The 15,590-nt window shown below is 32.6% G+C and overlaps 2 protein-coding genes across 8 annotated transcripts in view; both read left to right on the forward strand.

The window, feature by feature from the left end:
• Positions 1 to 1,413: 1,413 nt before the first annotated feature.
• Sod2 (superoxide dismutase 2) lies at positions 1,414 to 4,280 on the forward strand. The gene is made up of 3 exons (XM_018548365.1): positions 1,414 to 1,617; positions 2,619 to 2,908; positions 3,814 to 4,280. Exons 1-3 carry the CDS (start codon positions 1,580 to 1,582, stop codon positions 4,140 to 4,142), a joined length of 657 nt encoding a protein of 218 aa, XP_018403867.1. The 5' UTR covers positions 1,414 to 1,579; the 3' UTR covers positions 4,143 to 4,280.
• A 1,218-nt stretch (positions 4,281 to 5,498) lies between these two features.
• The window catches only part of unc-104 (kinesin family member unc-104), a 28,146-nt gene continuing 18,054 nt past the window's right edge, over positions 5,499 to 15,590 (forward strand). For 6 of the 7 annotated variants that reach the window (XM_018548444.1, XM_018548450.1, XM_018548448.1 and 3 more), the window contains exon 1: positions 5,499 to 5,925. The gene's annotated coding sequence lies outside the window, so the exon portion shown is untranslated. Of the gene's footprint in view, positions 5,926 to 10,971; positions 11,014 to 15,590 lie in introns of those variants that run through there. The other variant, XM_018548447.1, reaches the window with a different exon arrangement.

Raw genomic sequence — 15,590 nt, forward strand, 5'->3', positions numbered from 1 at the left:
AATATACGCTGTAAGAAGAAATCAGAACAATCAAACTTTGTTTGTATTTTGTAAATTTATTGTATTAAAAACTATGTAAAAATCAACAAGAGCTTTGGTTCGTCAGTAAAAAAACAAGGATAATTCGGAAAATATTGTCAAGAATTAATAAAAAAATCGCCTGACCATATTACGTAAATAAACTTTAATATTTTCAGGCATAGGAAAGCGAACTGTGAGATTTTCGCATGATTATGTACATACGTGACGGTCTGATGTACATATGTATTTTTGTGCAATATATGAGGCATCGACCGCAATTTTAGGTTGCTTTTAATTTTTTAATTTTTCAAATAATTGGAAAAAAACATGACAAAATATACAATATTAATCTTAGTAATGTATATGGGTTGATCTCACAGACTGATATATTAAACTCACATTTTTAATTTTCCTAAACTAAATTGAAATTTGTATAGTGTTTATATAGATATACTTTATATTGTCTATATATGCAAATTTGTTTTATATCATCTCCATAAAAAAAATTTGCGCTTTCAATTTTATTTGTAGTCTATACTGTAAGAAAAGAAACGGTAGATATCAAAAACATAAACTTGCATTAAAAAGAAAAATGTTATAAGACAAGACGCATGATATTTCATCTCAAATTTTTTGTATATAGTGCCATTATTCTTGTATAGAAGATTTTAATAATTTCTAAGATACGAGCGACAAAGAATAAAGTGCTTTTTTTTACGCACATTTTGCAATTAAAGCATGGTGTCTTCTTTTCTTCAAATAATTAAGAACGATTAGAAACAACTTTATATTTCGATAAGAATTAAATTTTGCTTACGCGATGTAGAACGTCCGCGTGTTAGTTTACACTAATCTTACCATTAAAAGTATGCTAACATGAATTGTGAATCTTCAACTGCAAAACATGATTATTAAAGGATTCCTTATTCAGACTGAAAATATGTTAATTTCTTTCCATTCCAAACTTGGCACACTTGATTATATAACTGCGTAGTAAATATGTATACATTTACATGGGTATTGAAAAAAATAAAAAATTTAAAGATAATTTCTAAACGAGAGAATTAAAAGTAAATAGATAAATTCTAATTTCAAATTTAATACATCATATTTCGAATTATAAATATAATTCTTTGCACATAAAAAATTTCAATTTTAAAGGAAATGAATATTTTTGCTCATTTTATATTTTAACGTTAATGGTATGTATAGTTCAGCTCATTCAATTATAAAAAAGTTTTTAATTTTTTTTTTATTTCCGCTTGAAAATGGCACTTTGCCGCAAGAACCATCAACAATATGATTCTACGCGAATTTCCATTCTTGACGTCAATATCGTAGCATTCAGCGAATATGTAAGTTGGTTTGTATGTGATGTATCGTATTAGCATAGTAGTGGTAGTCAGTGGTGGTGCAGAACAGTGTAGAACTGTGGAGAAACACAGAACTCTGCAGAATCGTACAGGGCGATCGCAAGATCCGCAAGTAGAATCCTTGCAAATCCAGGGAAAGATCGAATCGCATTCTCCCGAAAAATAGTTCACGTATCGCTTCAATTATGTTCGCAGCAAGACGTATTCTGGTCTCCAAGTCAATGTAAGCATGACGAAAATCGCCGAATTCGATGCTGTTTTCACATTATGTAATTTCTAACCTGCCACGCAATCTCTCGACATGTTTGCATATTTCGTGTATACCTATGTAACGAGCAATTGTATTACCGAACTCTTGCACGAATCGTTTGACGAATCAATGAATTGTTAATGATTTATACAAAACTGTATGTTAGTACACTTTCTGTACTTTTCGTACAGAATCCGACGTAGCAACGTGTTCACAGCTGATCGGCGAATTGTCAAAAGAAATAAGTTGTCTTCAATTTAAAATTTTAGTTTTCCCCGAGATTTTTCCTCAATTTGTTGAAAGATTTATTTATTAGTTTATGATTCTGGAATTGACATACATATAAATACATTGGCCTCCAATCAGGAAAGATGCGATATAAGTTGAATTTTCAAATACTCTTCAAAATCTCAATTTCTCTTTCTAAAGAGAATAATACAAAAAATATATAAAATTTAAAACAAAAATAGCTTAATTTTTAATAATGTAAATGAATAATTTTACTGAAATGTGTGTCCTCCGAAAGTTATTTTGCAATATACATTTTTTTTTAATAAAAAATATATATCTCTATATAGTTATCTAGCATACTTTTTATGTATGCTTTTCGACATATTTTTTCCTATTATATTCTTTACAATTGTCTACAAATAAAAATTATTTAATTCTGTAGACTTTATAGCGATAATATCTATTTTAATTGAAATTATACTGTTCTTAATACATAGATAAAAATATATGAATAAAAAGGAGGAAATGAAAAAATTATAACACACATATTTTAAACAGAAAAAACAAAAGTTTTCAATTTGGAATGACAGCAAAAGCTTATTTACTTAATATTATTTGTTATTTTATAATGTATGGTACTTTTTATTAATAATATATATTATAATGTGTATACTATATAGTATTATTTTAATTAAATATGTATAATATAATATAATCCCTTCTATTATCTGTGATTAATGCAGCAAGGATGTATTTGTGAGATCAAAGCATTCACTTCCGGATTTGCCGTACGAATATAAAGCTCTGGAGCCTATCATATCCAGTGAGATCATGGAGCTCCATCATTCCAAGCATCACGCAACCTACGTTAACAATCTAAACATCGCCGAGGAAAAAATGCGAGAGGCAGTTGCAAAAGGCGACGTCAATACACAAATCGCCCTGGGCCCGGCTATCAAATTCAACGGTGGTGGTCATATCAATCATTCAATTTTTTGGTGTAATCTTTCGCCCCATGGTGGAAATCCAGATGGTAATATAAAAAAACATATTAAACTTTCTATTAAATCGATCACTTCCTCCAATTAATGTAAAAAAAATATGTAGTTGAATAATGGTCTATTTAGTTTATTTATTCAGTAAATAAAAAATAATTCTTATAAAATTTTATTTTTATGATCTTTGTCAAGTCAGAGTAAAATTACACAATTAAAAATTGATATTTTATTGGTGATTAGGTCATGAACTTTGTAATGTATGATTTTATAAACTTTCAAAAAATCAAAAATTAAAATAAGGATTAAGTCACTTCAATAAATAGGGGAGGAAGGGGGAGAATCTTAGAAGTTAAAGAATTTTTATTTCTTAGGCATAAAAAGAAAAATAAATAGCTGATTAATAGAGGTAAATAGTCAATTATTTTAGATCTTTCCTTGAAAAAAAGAACCTAAATATGTGAGAGATAATTATGATTAGAAATATTTTTCAATTTTATACATTATAAAAAAATACTAATAAACAAAGCTCTCGATGTCAAAAGAATAAAAAGAACAATTTAAAGGGCAATTCGAGAGTTTGATATTGATAAATAGAAATAAGACGCTATTACATATAAAAAATTAGAAATATAATTAAGACAAATTCAAACTGCATACATAACATGTTTCAGCTCCTGGATTGAGTCTTCTTCAGATGTAAACAAAACTATTTTATTGTAGTTGTTTTTTTTTTATATGTAATAACGTCTTATTTCTATTTATCGATGACTCTCGAATTGCCCTTTAAATTATCCTTTTTATTATAATATTATAATCAAAATATGTGTGTATGTGTGTTTGTTATTTTATATAAATATATATATATATTTTATATAAATATATATATATATTTATATAAAATTGTACAGATAAATGATATATTGTATCTTTTTTTACTTAGCTGCCCTTTCGAAGCTAATCAACAAAGATTTTGGTAGTATGGAGGAAATGAAGAAATCCTTATCCCAGATTACCGTGGCAATTCAAGGCTCCGGTTGGGGTTGGCTTGGATACGATCAGAAGACCAAGTCGCTGAGGATAGCGACTTGCGCGAATCAAGATCCACTGCAATCCACTACCGGTCTCATTCCTCTCTTTGGTATCGACGTGTGGGAGCATGCCTATTATTTACAATACAAAAACGTACGACCTGTTTATGTGGAAGCAATCTTCGACATTATTAACTGGAAGGATGTAAACGCACGCTTCAAAAACGCCACTGGTTGTTAAGGCTCAACAAAGTCGTTTAGCATTTAAGTCTGTTTTTTTTAGATACTAAGGTACGTTTAAAGTGATGCTTCTATTAGGATTGAATGATATCATCAGGAACACAATCAGCAATTCTCCTGTAATTTCATGTATGTTTTTCTTTTCTACACTGTACATGATTACAATCGTGAGTGACAAGTAAAACAAATGTGAAAATAAATGTAAAAGTATGTACTTTTAGTAGATTAGTACATTTCCTTATCCTTAATATAGACTGTAACTCTATTTTGTATCTTAAAAGTGATAAATGAAGGAGATATATAAAAACATTCGAATTTGTAGTTAATAGGTTTTGATTCTTGGCCTATATATTTCTCGCCAAATAAAGCAACGAGAAATCACATTTTATAAACTTTTTCTTTGTTTTTCAATTGTTATGAAAAGAAATAAAACTATAAAGATCTCTAGACTTAGGCAAGTTATACAATTATTTCTATAATAACCATCAATGGAAGATTTAATATATATTTAAAATATGCATTTTCAAAATAAAGTCATAAACTTTTTATTCTTTTAAACTATAAAATTGTAAAATTATATTCAGAATACTGAACACTGTTGACAGAGGAATTTAACATATTCAAGAATTACAAAGAATTTATCTCACTTGCTAAGAAAAGATATATGTACATATATATATATCTATACATATAGAAATAAATGGAAAGTGTGTTAACATTTCTTATTCAAATGCATCTTATATAAAATCAATTTTTTATCAGATCACAAATTATGAAAATTATTTTATATATGTTAATTAGTAATAATTTGTCACACATAGATATATATATATATATATATATATATATATATAAATTGGTTAACAAAAATAGATATAACACACTTAAGCTGTTGGTTAATAACGTGATAGATACAACACACATAAGCTGTAAAGCATGTATTTACAAAATAACAGTAAAAATAAAATAAACAATTATATACATTATGCATTATTATTGAAACAAATTATTCTTTCATATTCAATTTAAAACTATTTAGTGTTTATAAAATTCGATAAAAATAAAAATCTCTTCACAATATAAAAAAAATTTATAATTTTAATAAAATTTCTTTTAATCGCGCATTTCAAATTTTCAGATATAAATAAGATATTTCAAAAGATGAAATGGATCGATGAGAGGAGACGAATCTAGGAAAGATCACTTCCGACAAATCACCAGGAAACGAGGTTATGTTCGGGAATCACCAGCTGTGATTCATTCGAGTTTCCAGGAAGTGAAACAGCGCGCGGACCGCGCCGTCTGCGTATGCGCGGGAACAAGATTGTGATCTTTATTCTTTATCCTCCCGCGGATATTCAGGGCAAGAACGCGCAGGTCCTCCGCGGTCACTGCTGGCCACTGCGAGTCGAACGTAGACGCGAGCGGACGCGGACGACGTCGTGACACACACACACACACACGTCCCGTTCGTTTGCAGCAACGTGTACGTCACGAAGATTTAAACGAAGAACGACGGAGTCGTGAGACAAGAGAGGACACAGAGGTGTATTGCAAAACAAGACGAAGGACTGAAGTCTCGCGCGTGCGAGAGACTCGGAACAATCGATCGTAGGCGTCGGACCGCCGCGCCGGGGAAGTCGGGGCAACCGAGTGGCGTCGCGACGCACGGCGTGCAACGCTCGGCGCTCACCGCTTCCGTGGAACGTGTGCCGTCGCCTCGGTGCCTGAGCCAGTATGGCCGTAGGACCTCAGCTGTTTTCACGTCACTGCCTACGTATCTGGTGAGTCGTCTCGAGAAGCTCCTTTTTTTTCTTCATCGTTCGCGCGTACTATTAACTCACACTAACTTCTCGCCCCTCTCTCTCTCTCTCTCTCTCTCTTTCTTTCTCTCTCGGACGCAACCTGTCACGCGCGAAAACGTGCGTGCGTCATGATCGCAATCGCGCGTCTTTACGAGCACTGTGCGAACGGCCTCGTAAGTAATCGCAATATCGCGTCGTATTACCGCGACAAATAATCATTTATTCAAACCACTCCGTCGTTGTTATCGACGGCAAGTGCACGGCGGCGTCCCGAGCGTTTTCGAAGCGCTAAACGATCGAATCGCCGTTGTCCTGTCACTCTTCGGGGTAAAACGTCGGAAACGAATCTCCACGCAAATTACTAGATGAGCGACGAAAGTGAATTGTTCTGTTTTTTTTTTTTTTTTTAAATTCAGCTAAATCTCCAAATTGTGGTGTTTCGTGCGAATTGAAAATTTTAGATAGTCAGAGATATGTGTGAAACTGAGAAATTTTCTCGAAACGTCAAACTGAAACTCCGCGATTGTTAATGTTATTGAAAATATAAGGTGAAGTTAGCCACGGTAGTTGATTATCCCGAATCTTTCCCGAATCTTTCGTTTATAGTCTTCTTGATGTTTTATCTGAAAGATTTCCGCTTACCATAACCGTCACTCGTAAATTTTGAACTTTAAATTTTATACGTTAAATATAGATGTGTTCTTATCTTTTTCCTTTAAATATGCTTATCTTTGCTAGGGTTAAACATATGTATTTTTTCCTACAGTGAAATTTTTATTTTCATCTTTGATTTAAGAAGAAAACCTGCGATCTTCTATAAAGATTAATTATTTGCAATTTGGGATTATTCTTTATCAATTTGGAACAATCGACGATCAAGGTGGAATGGTTAGAAAAAAGAAATATTAAAAGCCCGATATAAAGGATATACATTATTTTTATCGGTGCAAGAAGAAAATGGAATAGATTGACATTTACGAGAAAGTAAAAAATATATATATAATTATATTTTTACATCAGTTTCTATAAAAATTTCACTTTTCCGTCATATCTGTTATTTGATTGATTCAATAGACAAAATCTTTTTATACTAAAAAGGAAAAAGTAAGAAATACATTTGACGTAAGTATATAATCATACGTTAAAATATGCAATTTATTGTTTGCAAATTGATAGTATTAAAAATTTTATCCTTATCTCTTGTAACCATAAAAATGATCTTAGAATAAGAATTCGATGACGACGCTATTCTTTGACGTTATCTTTTATCTAATTTTTCATGAAATTTTTGATAAGTTTTCATAAATTCTTGAAATTAAACGAATGTTTGATGTGAGCGAAATTCTCTGTGAGATTTAACCGAAAATTACAATATTGCAGGAATGAACACGAATAACTGAGAATTTCGAGAGGCAATCGATTAATCATAGATTCAATTAAGTTTCAATTGATTTTCTAAATAGAAAGGCCGGACGTTGAACGTACGCATACTCACAATGAAATTACGATTCGAAATTTCTATTAATAGCTGCACTAGTCTGTAAATTTTCTCTTTTGGATCATTGTCCGAACGAACTTTATGGTTTCCCGTAGATTTTTAGATGCTAAACACAAATTCGTTTTCTAAAGGATATATTAAGAAAAAATTAGAAAGGCCATCAAGTAGTCAAAATCTCCAAAAGACACTATTTCTTTTACTTATATTTTATTTTTAGCAAAAATTGATTCTTTTAACATTCTGCGAAAAAGAGTAGATTTTTTGCCTTAAATTAGAAATAATGTTTTTTTTTTTGTAGATTTTTACTTTTTGAATGCGATGAAGTTATTAAAAAGTTCATGGTGTTTAGAGATTACCTCAAAAGTTAGCAAGAGCAAGTACATGGAAATTTAGATAAATATAATGTTTATGCTTAATTTTTGAAGTGTTCTTCAAACGCTACGAATTTTTAAATAATTTTATCGTATCCAGAAGGTATCAAAATACACAAAAAACAATATTCCTTTTACTTACGTTGCACCTTTTTGATGCAGAAATCAGTTGCTAAAATTGACTTATTGGTAATATTTTATTTGTTTTATTCAGGCCCGTTAAACTTAAAAAGAAATGCCTGTATATATTTTCAATTCAATCTACGATTCAAATTAAAATGATACTCCAATATTTCTGTCAAGAATCTGAAAAGAAATCCGAATTCCGAATTGGAAAACCTGAATACCCCAACATAGACTCTCAACGGAAAATCTATAACTACTTCTAATTTGTTTGAAAATCTCAATGACATCAATCCACGATCAATCTATCATATCACTCTCATTGTGTCTCAACCCGCCAGTCACAGGTCGTCATAGAGTACCACTTCGGATTGACTGAAGCGAAATGGCATGGATATAACGATTTCTGTGGAATACAGGGGTAGTAGGTGGTGCAGGAAGGGGGATTAAAGGGTTCGCGAAGGTTACGACGAGCCATAAGCAACGTTCTGCCGACGTAAACGAAGTGCGAGGATTAGGATAGGTCAGTAGTGATCAACATTTTGAATATCGTGATACTAATTTGGTGATCGATACTTCGAATAACTTCGAATAATTTCTGAATTCGCGTAACGGGCGATGGATTTGTCAACTTGCTCTTCAAACAGCGTGCTTTGTGTGAGACTTTAATCTGTTCATTAATTGCCGATTTTCTCGATTAAACTAAACTGGGGAAAAGTCAAAATTTCTTGATACATCAATGACTCAAGACAATGAATACCCTGTATCAGCATACATATACATATATATCAATAAAATGAGAATGAACGATATCTGTTGTTTAGAGGAATGAAAATGTTTCATATATTTAGTATCTGTGATACTGTTATTTCCTTAATTACGAATTATTGTTTTAAATTTGTTGCGATTTTCTCTTATATGATCAACGATCCGTCTGAGGTTATCTCCTTTTATTTTATAACTGCTCGCTCAATTTTTATATGAAATATCTATGGGTAATTTAATAAATGTTTTATTCAAATTTGAGGTACAAAATAAAGGATTAAAAATGATTTCGTTTTATTTGAAGCTTGTTAGTGCTGATTTTCAAATTCTGATTATGAACCCTCCTTTGTGGAGATTACTATCTTTTTGAAATTCGATATTTTTAGGCTATATTCGAATCTCGGAAAATATCAAAAACCTCCTAAAATTGAGTTTCACGATAATCAGGGGTTTTTTGAAATTTGAATTATACAATTCTGAGACTAAAATTGATTTCAGAGATCTCAAAAATCTTTAGGAAACAAAATCTTCCACAAGTTACTTTATAATACTTCTGTAAGTTGCCAAAGGAAACTCCAGTCCTCAAAGAGTAGGAGAAATACTAATATAAATCAGAAATAGATACGAACTTTTGAACCATACGCCCTTAATCATGAATGTATAATTAACATAGGTACGGACTACCTATTTCAAATCAATTTTTAATAAAGTATTAAGAGAAAGGCAATTCTTCGTAAGACTTATTTGATGCACTATTAAAAATTCCAGAAATCGTGATAATAAATGACATTTAATGTGTTATTTTAGAAATCAAAAGTATTTAAAATTATAGGCGTTTTTGTTAAAACTGATTACTTCAATTTCTAAACATCTGTTACGGTTATTCGATTAACTCGCTTAAACAACTAAAAAAATTGTTCCTTTCGAGAATCGTTACATATATATAGTAACGTATGTGTAGATCGTGCGAGGAGTTGTTAATGCTCTAACATAAATTTATGTATGGTATGTACGTATCGAAGTATATATGCATTACCAATATTCGATAAGCGACTAAATTCACGTAAGATAATTCACATTAAGATATTAACGATCTCGCGTGTACGTATGTACAATATGTACATACATTGGCACTTTTAGCCGAGTAAATTGAACGGATCAATATAAGAACTCAATTTTGTAAAGTCACATGTTTCCAGAAAGACTCGTTGTTTCATTCCATAAATACATTTTATTCGATTAAATAATTAGATCTTGAATATAGATCTTTGGATGTAGACCCCGCGAATAACTGAAACGTTCTTCGTGACTCTTCCACGAACTCGGAGAATTAGATGTGATGTCTATTTAAAAAAAATGTGCCTCCAGGAGAAATCTAAATTGATCAGGAAATCCGGAAGAAAGGGAAGTAGGAAAGTATAGCTGACTCATTCGTATATATAATAACATATTGTATCCTCATTCAATAGCCTCGTTTTACGGTGTGTGCTGTTTAACAAGGAGATCGTTGACTCGCCTCGTTGAATCTTCTATAACCCGAAATTTTGTTCTCAGAAATATCCTGAGGCATATTCTGGCGACGCAGCGACGCCGAGCGTCGGCGTAGCGTCCTCGCGCGCACGACGCATTGCATATATAAAGTAATCCCTCCCTCCCCAGGAGGGATGGAGGCGCGATGTCACTGCGCGTGAAAAGGGGATGATTTTTGTATGGTTAATCGACGTCAACATCGAGGAAAGTGGGCATCGGGGCCTTCCCAATGACATGTGTAGGCACATACGTGCATATGTGCGCGCGCGCGCGGTACCGTCGGCGATGTCGTGGGTATCTTTATTTATTGATTGCTCTGTGAAAATTGGCCGGCGCCGCCTGCGTCGCATCGGTCGATCGTCGGGTTGCAGGCTGACGTCACTCGGTCTGCTTCCACGAGCTATTGATTTTCTTCCACCTCCTAGACGCGACGCGATTGGTCCATAAACCGAGAAAGCGGCCAGACACAGCCCTGGACCACCACCGACGCGCGCAACCCTTGTATTTTATGTATGTAAATGTTAGGTGTATGTATATATATACATATACGTATATATAGAATATATGTGGGAGAGACACGTGCGAACGTAAATATGTTTGTGTGCGTGTGCGCGCGCCACGTTGATTCCAATTCAACTACCACCTTCTAGTGTTACATCGGTGTCGCGATGCCATCTAAGAGGTAGGAAGAACCCCCAAGTGTTGCGGGGGCGCGATAAGCCGTGCTCGAAACACATTGAAGAATGACGCGGTACGATTCGCGTTGACCCTCGCTCGAAGGTGAGCTTCTAACTGAACCCAACTGATACCCCGAAACCAATTAATCGGCCTCAAAGCGTCCCGAGTACGATTCATCGCCCAACCTTGGGAGGCCGAACTCATCGCATACCTCGGTGTGACTTCCGTCCGCGCGCGCATATATGTATACGGGGAGGAGGGAGGTTGACTCCGAAGAATTCCTTCATTTCATGAAATGAGATCTCCCGCGAGAATGCCACGAGGTGACTTACGCGAGGACGTGGTTGAAATTCATGGGTGAAGTGATATCGAAGGTCCAACATATCTTTGAGTTTCACGTAACTTCGGTGAGATTGCCAGATGACTATACGTCAATTGCAACTTCACATTACTTCTCTTTCTCTATTCATGCAAAATGTACTTGCAGATCGATAATTCTCAAATGAAACTGATCGAACTTTGTTACAGAACTCCTTTTGACGAAATTCTTGAATAGCCTATATAAACTTTCCAAAATATACAACGTCACGTTCGTTCAGTTTTTCTGATGATTTATTTTGGAAATTCGTTTTAATCACGATGGGACGATTTTCTTCTCGTATTGTAGAATCATGAGAAAACAGCTATCGCAAATGAAGAATTGTGATCTAACTGAGACTTTATAATCTGGTATAAGAAAAGCTTCAGACAGCTTTAACTTTTTAGACCGGTATAATTGATGCTTTTAGAGCGAATCATAATTATGTAAAATGTGTCTGATGAAAAAAGAAATACATTTCTTGTGTATGATGTATGAGGGTAGATTTCGAAAAGTTTTCGGCCTGACAAAAAACATATGATTTTTAACAAAACGCTTTTTTTTTATCTTTTAACATAGTCCTCTTTTACCCAAACAACTCTCAATATTCTTATTCCTAATGATTTTAACTTTTTTATACTGTCTGTATAATTCAGTTTCTCTATAAGCCTTCAAAATACCATAAGTGTTGTTAGTTTTATTACTTTAGTATTTGAGCCAAATCTTTTTCCTACGAACCACTGGCTGCGTTTAGCAGAGAAAACTAATCAATGAGCGCTTAGTGATTTTTTAATGTAATTGGTTCTTACTATTATATATATATAATACTTCGCTAAATCGAACAAGGGACCTGTTACAACTGTCTGAAATTTGAGAATTTTATTCCTTGAAATATGTTGTTAAATGCAAAACTCTAAGAAACTCTATATATTTTTATTCAATCGATCCTTATTTATTGATCCAATTTAAAGGATAAAATAGCCCTTCAAAGCTAACACTTATATTTCAAATCAATTATCAGCGAAAGTGTGATATATAAAAAAATGTTTCAGACAAAAACTTTTATTATCTTTATATATTTACTCAATATAACTAGGTATGTATTTAGATTTTAAAAAATCTAATATTTAAAAAATACTCCATTGCATTAAGTTCTGAGCGATTGTTTTATCCCTTAAATCTCAAATTGAGCTAATAGAAAAAATACATACTTCTTAGATTTTTGTATTTAACAACACAAGAAGAATTGATTCCAAACAGTTGTGATAGATAAATATAGGAAACAATCATATTAAAGAATCACTAAGTGCTTACTGATCAATTTTTTCAGCTGAACAGAGCCATATTTCTTCATCTTTTATTTCATATTCTTTTATCATATTCTTCATCATATTTCTCCTCCATATTTTTTCATTATTTCTTCAAACCTGTCGAAATATTCCTTAGAAACGTTCATTTGAATGCGGTTTTGATTAAATTCATTATTAAACGGCGTCTACAATACGATTTTAAAATGTAAAACCTTAAAAGCTTTAAACCTTAAATCGTATATAAGAAATTGTTTAATCACATATGATGGGATAATTTTCTATGACTTAATTTCCCACGACCGTCTACGATTTCTATTGTAGATCTCGCATTACTTGTCGATCATTCAACACAGCATTATGGATTTTTTCTTGATGACTTTGTCAGTCATACCGGTTTTTTGACGACTCGTACATTCACCATCATTTATGGACATACGACACGCTTAAGTTCAAAGTAGCCTATTTTTTAATAGTCGAAAACATTGGTATGAAGACTGTCCTAAAGTTGAGCTCATTTTTCATTTTTGTTGGCGTTTTAAAATAAAATATTTTATCACTATGCGCGATATTTAACTTTTTATCCATTAAAAAAATCCATTACAAAAAATCAAAGTTACTTTATATGGTCGAAATAAAGAAATTAATGAGCACATCTGATCGAAATTTTGACAATAGTCTTCTGCAGGATGAAACTTGTTCAAAATTATAGCTGTTTAATACTTTTGGCGTCATCTCTGTGTCAGATCGAAAACTACCCTCATATATGAGTCATCATTTCTCTACACAGCTTCATCAAAGGGTGAGAGTGGCCATAAGGATCGCTTCTCCACCCTTTCATTTCCAATAAATGACGCATCAGTGCGAAGGTCGTTTAAAGATTTTCTCCTGGAATGTAACAGCCAATTTGCATGCACCGTTTTAAGATCTTCCAGAGATTTTTAGGTGTGCAATACATTTCGAATCATAATCAATTATTTATAAATTGAAAACAGTTCTCACGCGAAAATGTTGTTTTCATGTTGTATTGTCTCTGAGATCCAATCTCTAATCTCCCCAATCTTACTGAAATTAACGAGATAAGCCTCGATGATTAAATCTTCAGATAGTAAGGTGGATTATTATACGATTCTATACGCGATAATCAAATCAATCACTGTCCGACTTTTTCACAAAGCCCCGTATTTACAACGCTTCACTGTATCTACGCTTGATACCTTCTAAAGGTATACAATGTAGACGCTGTTGTAAAAGCTGGAGGATAATAATAACCAATGTCTCTTGCATGTAAAGACGAGTGCAACTCCACATGACAACATGGGAAAATTGTTTCGCATTGTATGATTGAAACCAGAGAATAGCGTGATACAGAAACGTGTCTAATGCCCATTTCTATCAATGTAGATTAGGTTCAATCTTGGTTTAACTTATTTGTAATCTTTTTCTAGTTGTAAGAATTAGAAAAAGATAAGGAATAACTAAAATTAAGGTACGCTTGGAATTGATTTAATTAATTAGAAAAAGATAAGGAAATATTACAAGATAATTTATATTGTTGGAAATAGATATTTTTTACATATCCTTTAGAATACCTATATCTGAATAATGATATTTGAAATATTGTTGTTTTGTATGACAATAATATTTCAAAGCAGTTTTTATCTTTCTAACGTTTTTCGGACTTTCCGGATCAATTGAATTTATAAAAAATTTCGAACTCTGTCGCGATATTTGTGGAATTTTCGCTGACACATTACACGCTGTAAGCCTCGCTGTAAGCTTATGAATTAAGTCTGCCGAAATTAGTTCACCAATATTGATTTAGATAATTAAGATACGATTGCAACTAATTAAAATACTTTTGCTTGTACAATCTGAAAAATTAAAACCAACCGTGATCGGCTCTTTTATAACTACTTATATACATATATTTAATTATTTCAAAGTTGTTTATAAATCAGATTTAATCTTTTCATTGCTCTTTTTAGTTTTATATGACGTCTGTCATTCAAACCGAGTCATATGAAAGTTTTATAATAGTGAATGTCAACGCATATTAAAGCTTTATTAATTATACAACATATAAAAACTAAATATAAAAACAATCAACTTCATCTCACTGATATATAATCATTGCAGTTTTAAAATGCTGAGAAAAATAATTCAGAGCATTTTTACTTGCTTAATTTATTGACATTGCACATTTTGCGAATTTAATATTAACAAAAATCTATCCGTTTTGTTTTTTCTTTCATTTTGCACGACATCCGACTGATAGTTTAATAAATATTCCCTTTATGTTAATTTATTATAGTATTGAAATCGCCTATTACTTAAACATGATCCGATATAGCTGTCCCCTTTCCGCTATTAAGGTATTAATGTAGGAATTAAGAAGGGCTTAAATGTAGTCTAATGGAAACTCTTGATCGAGCCTAAAAATTTATTAAACTTGTTTGCATCAATGTCTCGTATAATCCCGTTATCAAAATTTACTCGCGTAGCGTATTATGCTAACAAAATAAGCTCAGAGTTTAAATGACTTTTCATTATTACGTATACATACGTACAGGAAGTTGGTGAGAGACGCGATATCTCTGAAATATCTTCTATTCATTGGCACACATAAACTAGATAAACGTGCACCTGTGAGACATTAAGTTCATTTTCTCCCTTGTTTCCACATATGTATACATGAACACGAAATAAATTTGTAAAAAAAAAAAAAAAGAGGAAACAAATCCCCAGTGAAATGAATTGTAATGAAAATTGACAAACTTAAATTTGTGCCACCTACTCCTTTAATTAGCTTGCTTCCGTTTTTTTTTGCTTTTAGCCGGAGTCGGTTCACTTTGTGAAAGATATTGCGGCGTCCGCCTACACAACCCTTGCGTTTCGTGCCTCAAACCATTGAGCGTTAGAAATCATGAGCTCGCAGTTGCGCGCGTGGCAGAACAAACATTACAACCCCTTGAAAGGAGCTGCCTACAGCCTACAAGGCGCTCGCGCGCGTG

The sequence above is a fragment of the Cyphomyrmex costatus genome, unplaced genomic scaffold, assembly GCF_001594065.2.
Source record: "Cyphomyrmex costatus isolate MS0001 unplaced genomic scaffold, Ccosl1.0 scaffold72, whole genome shotgun sequence".
Taxonomy (NCBI): Eukaryota; Metazoa; Arthropoda; class Insecta; order Hymenoptera; family Formicidae; genus Cyphomyrmex; species Cyphomyrmex costatus.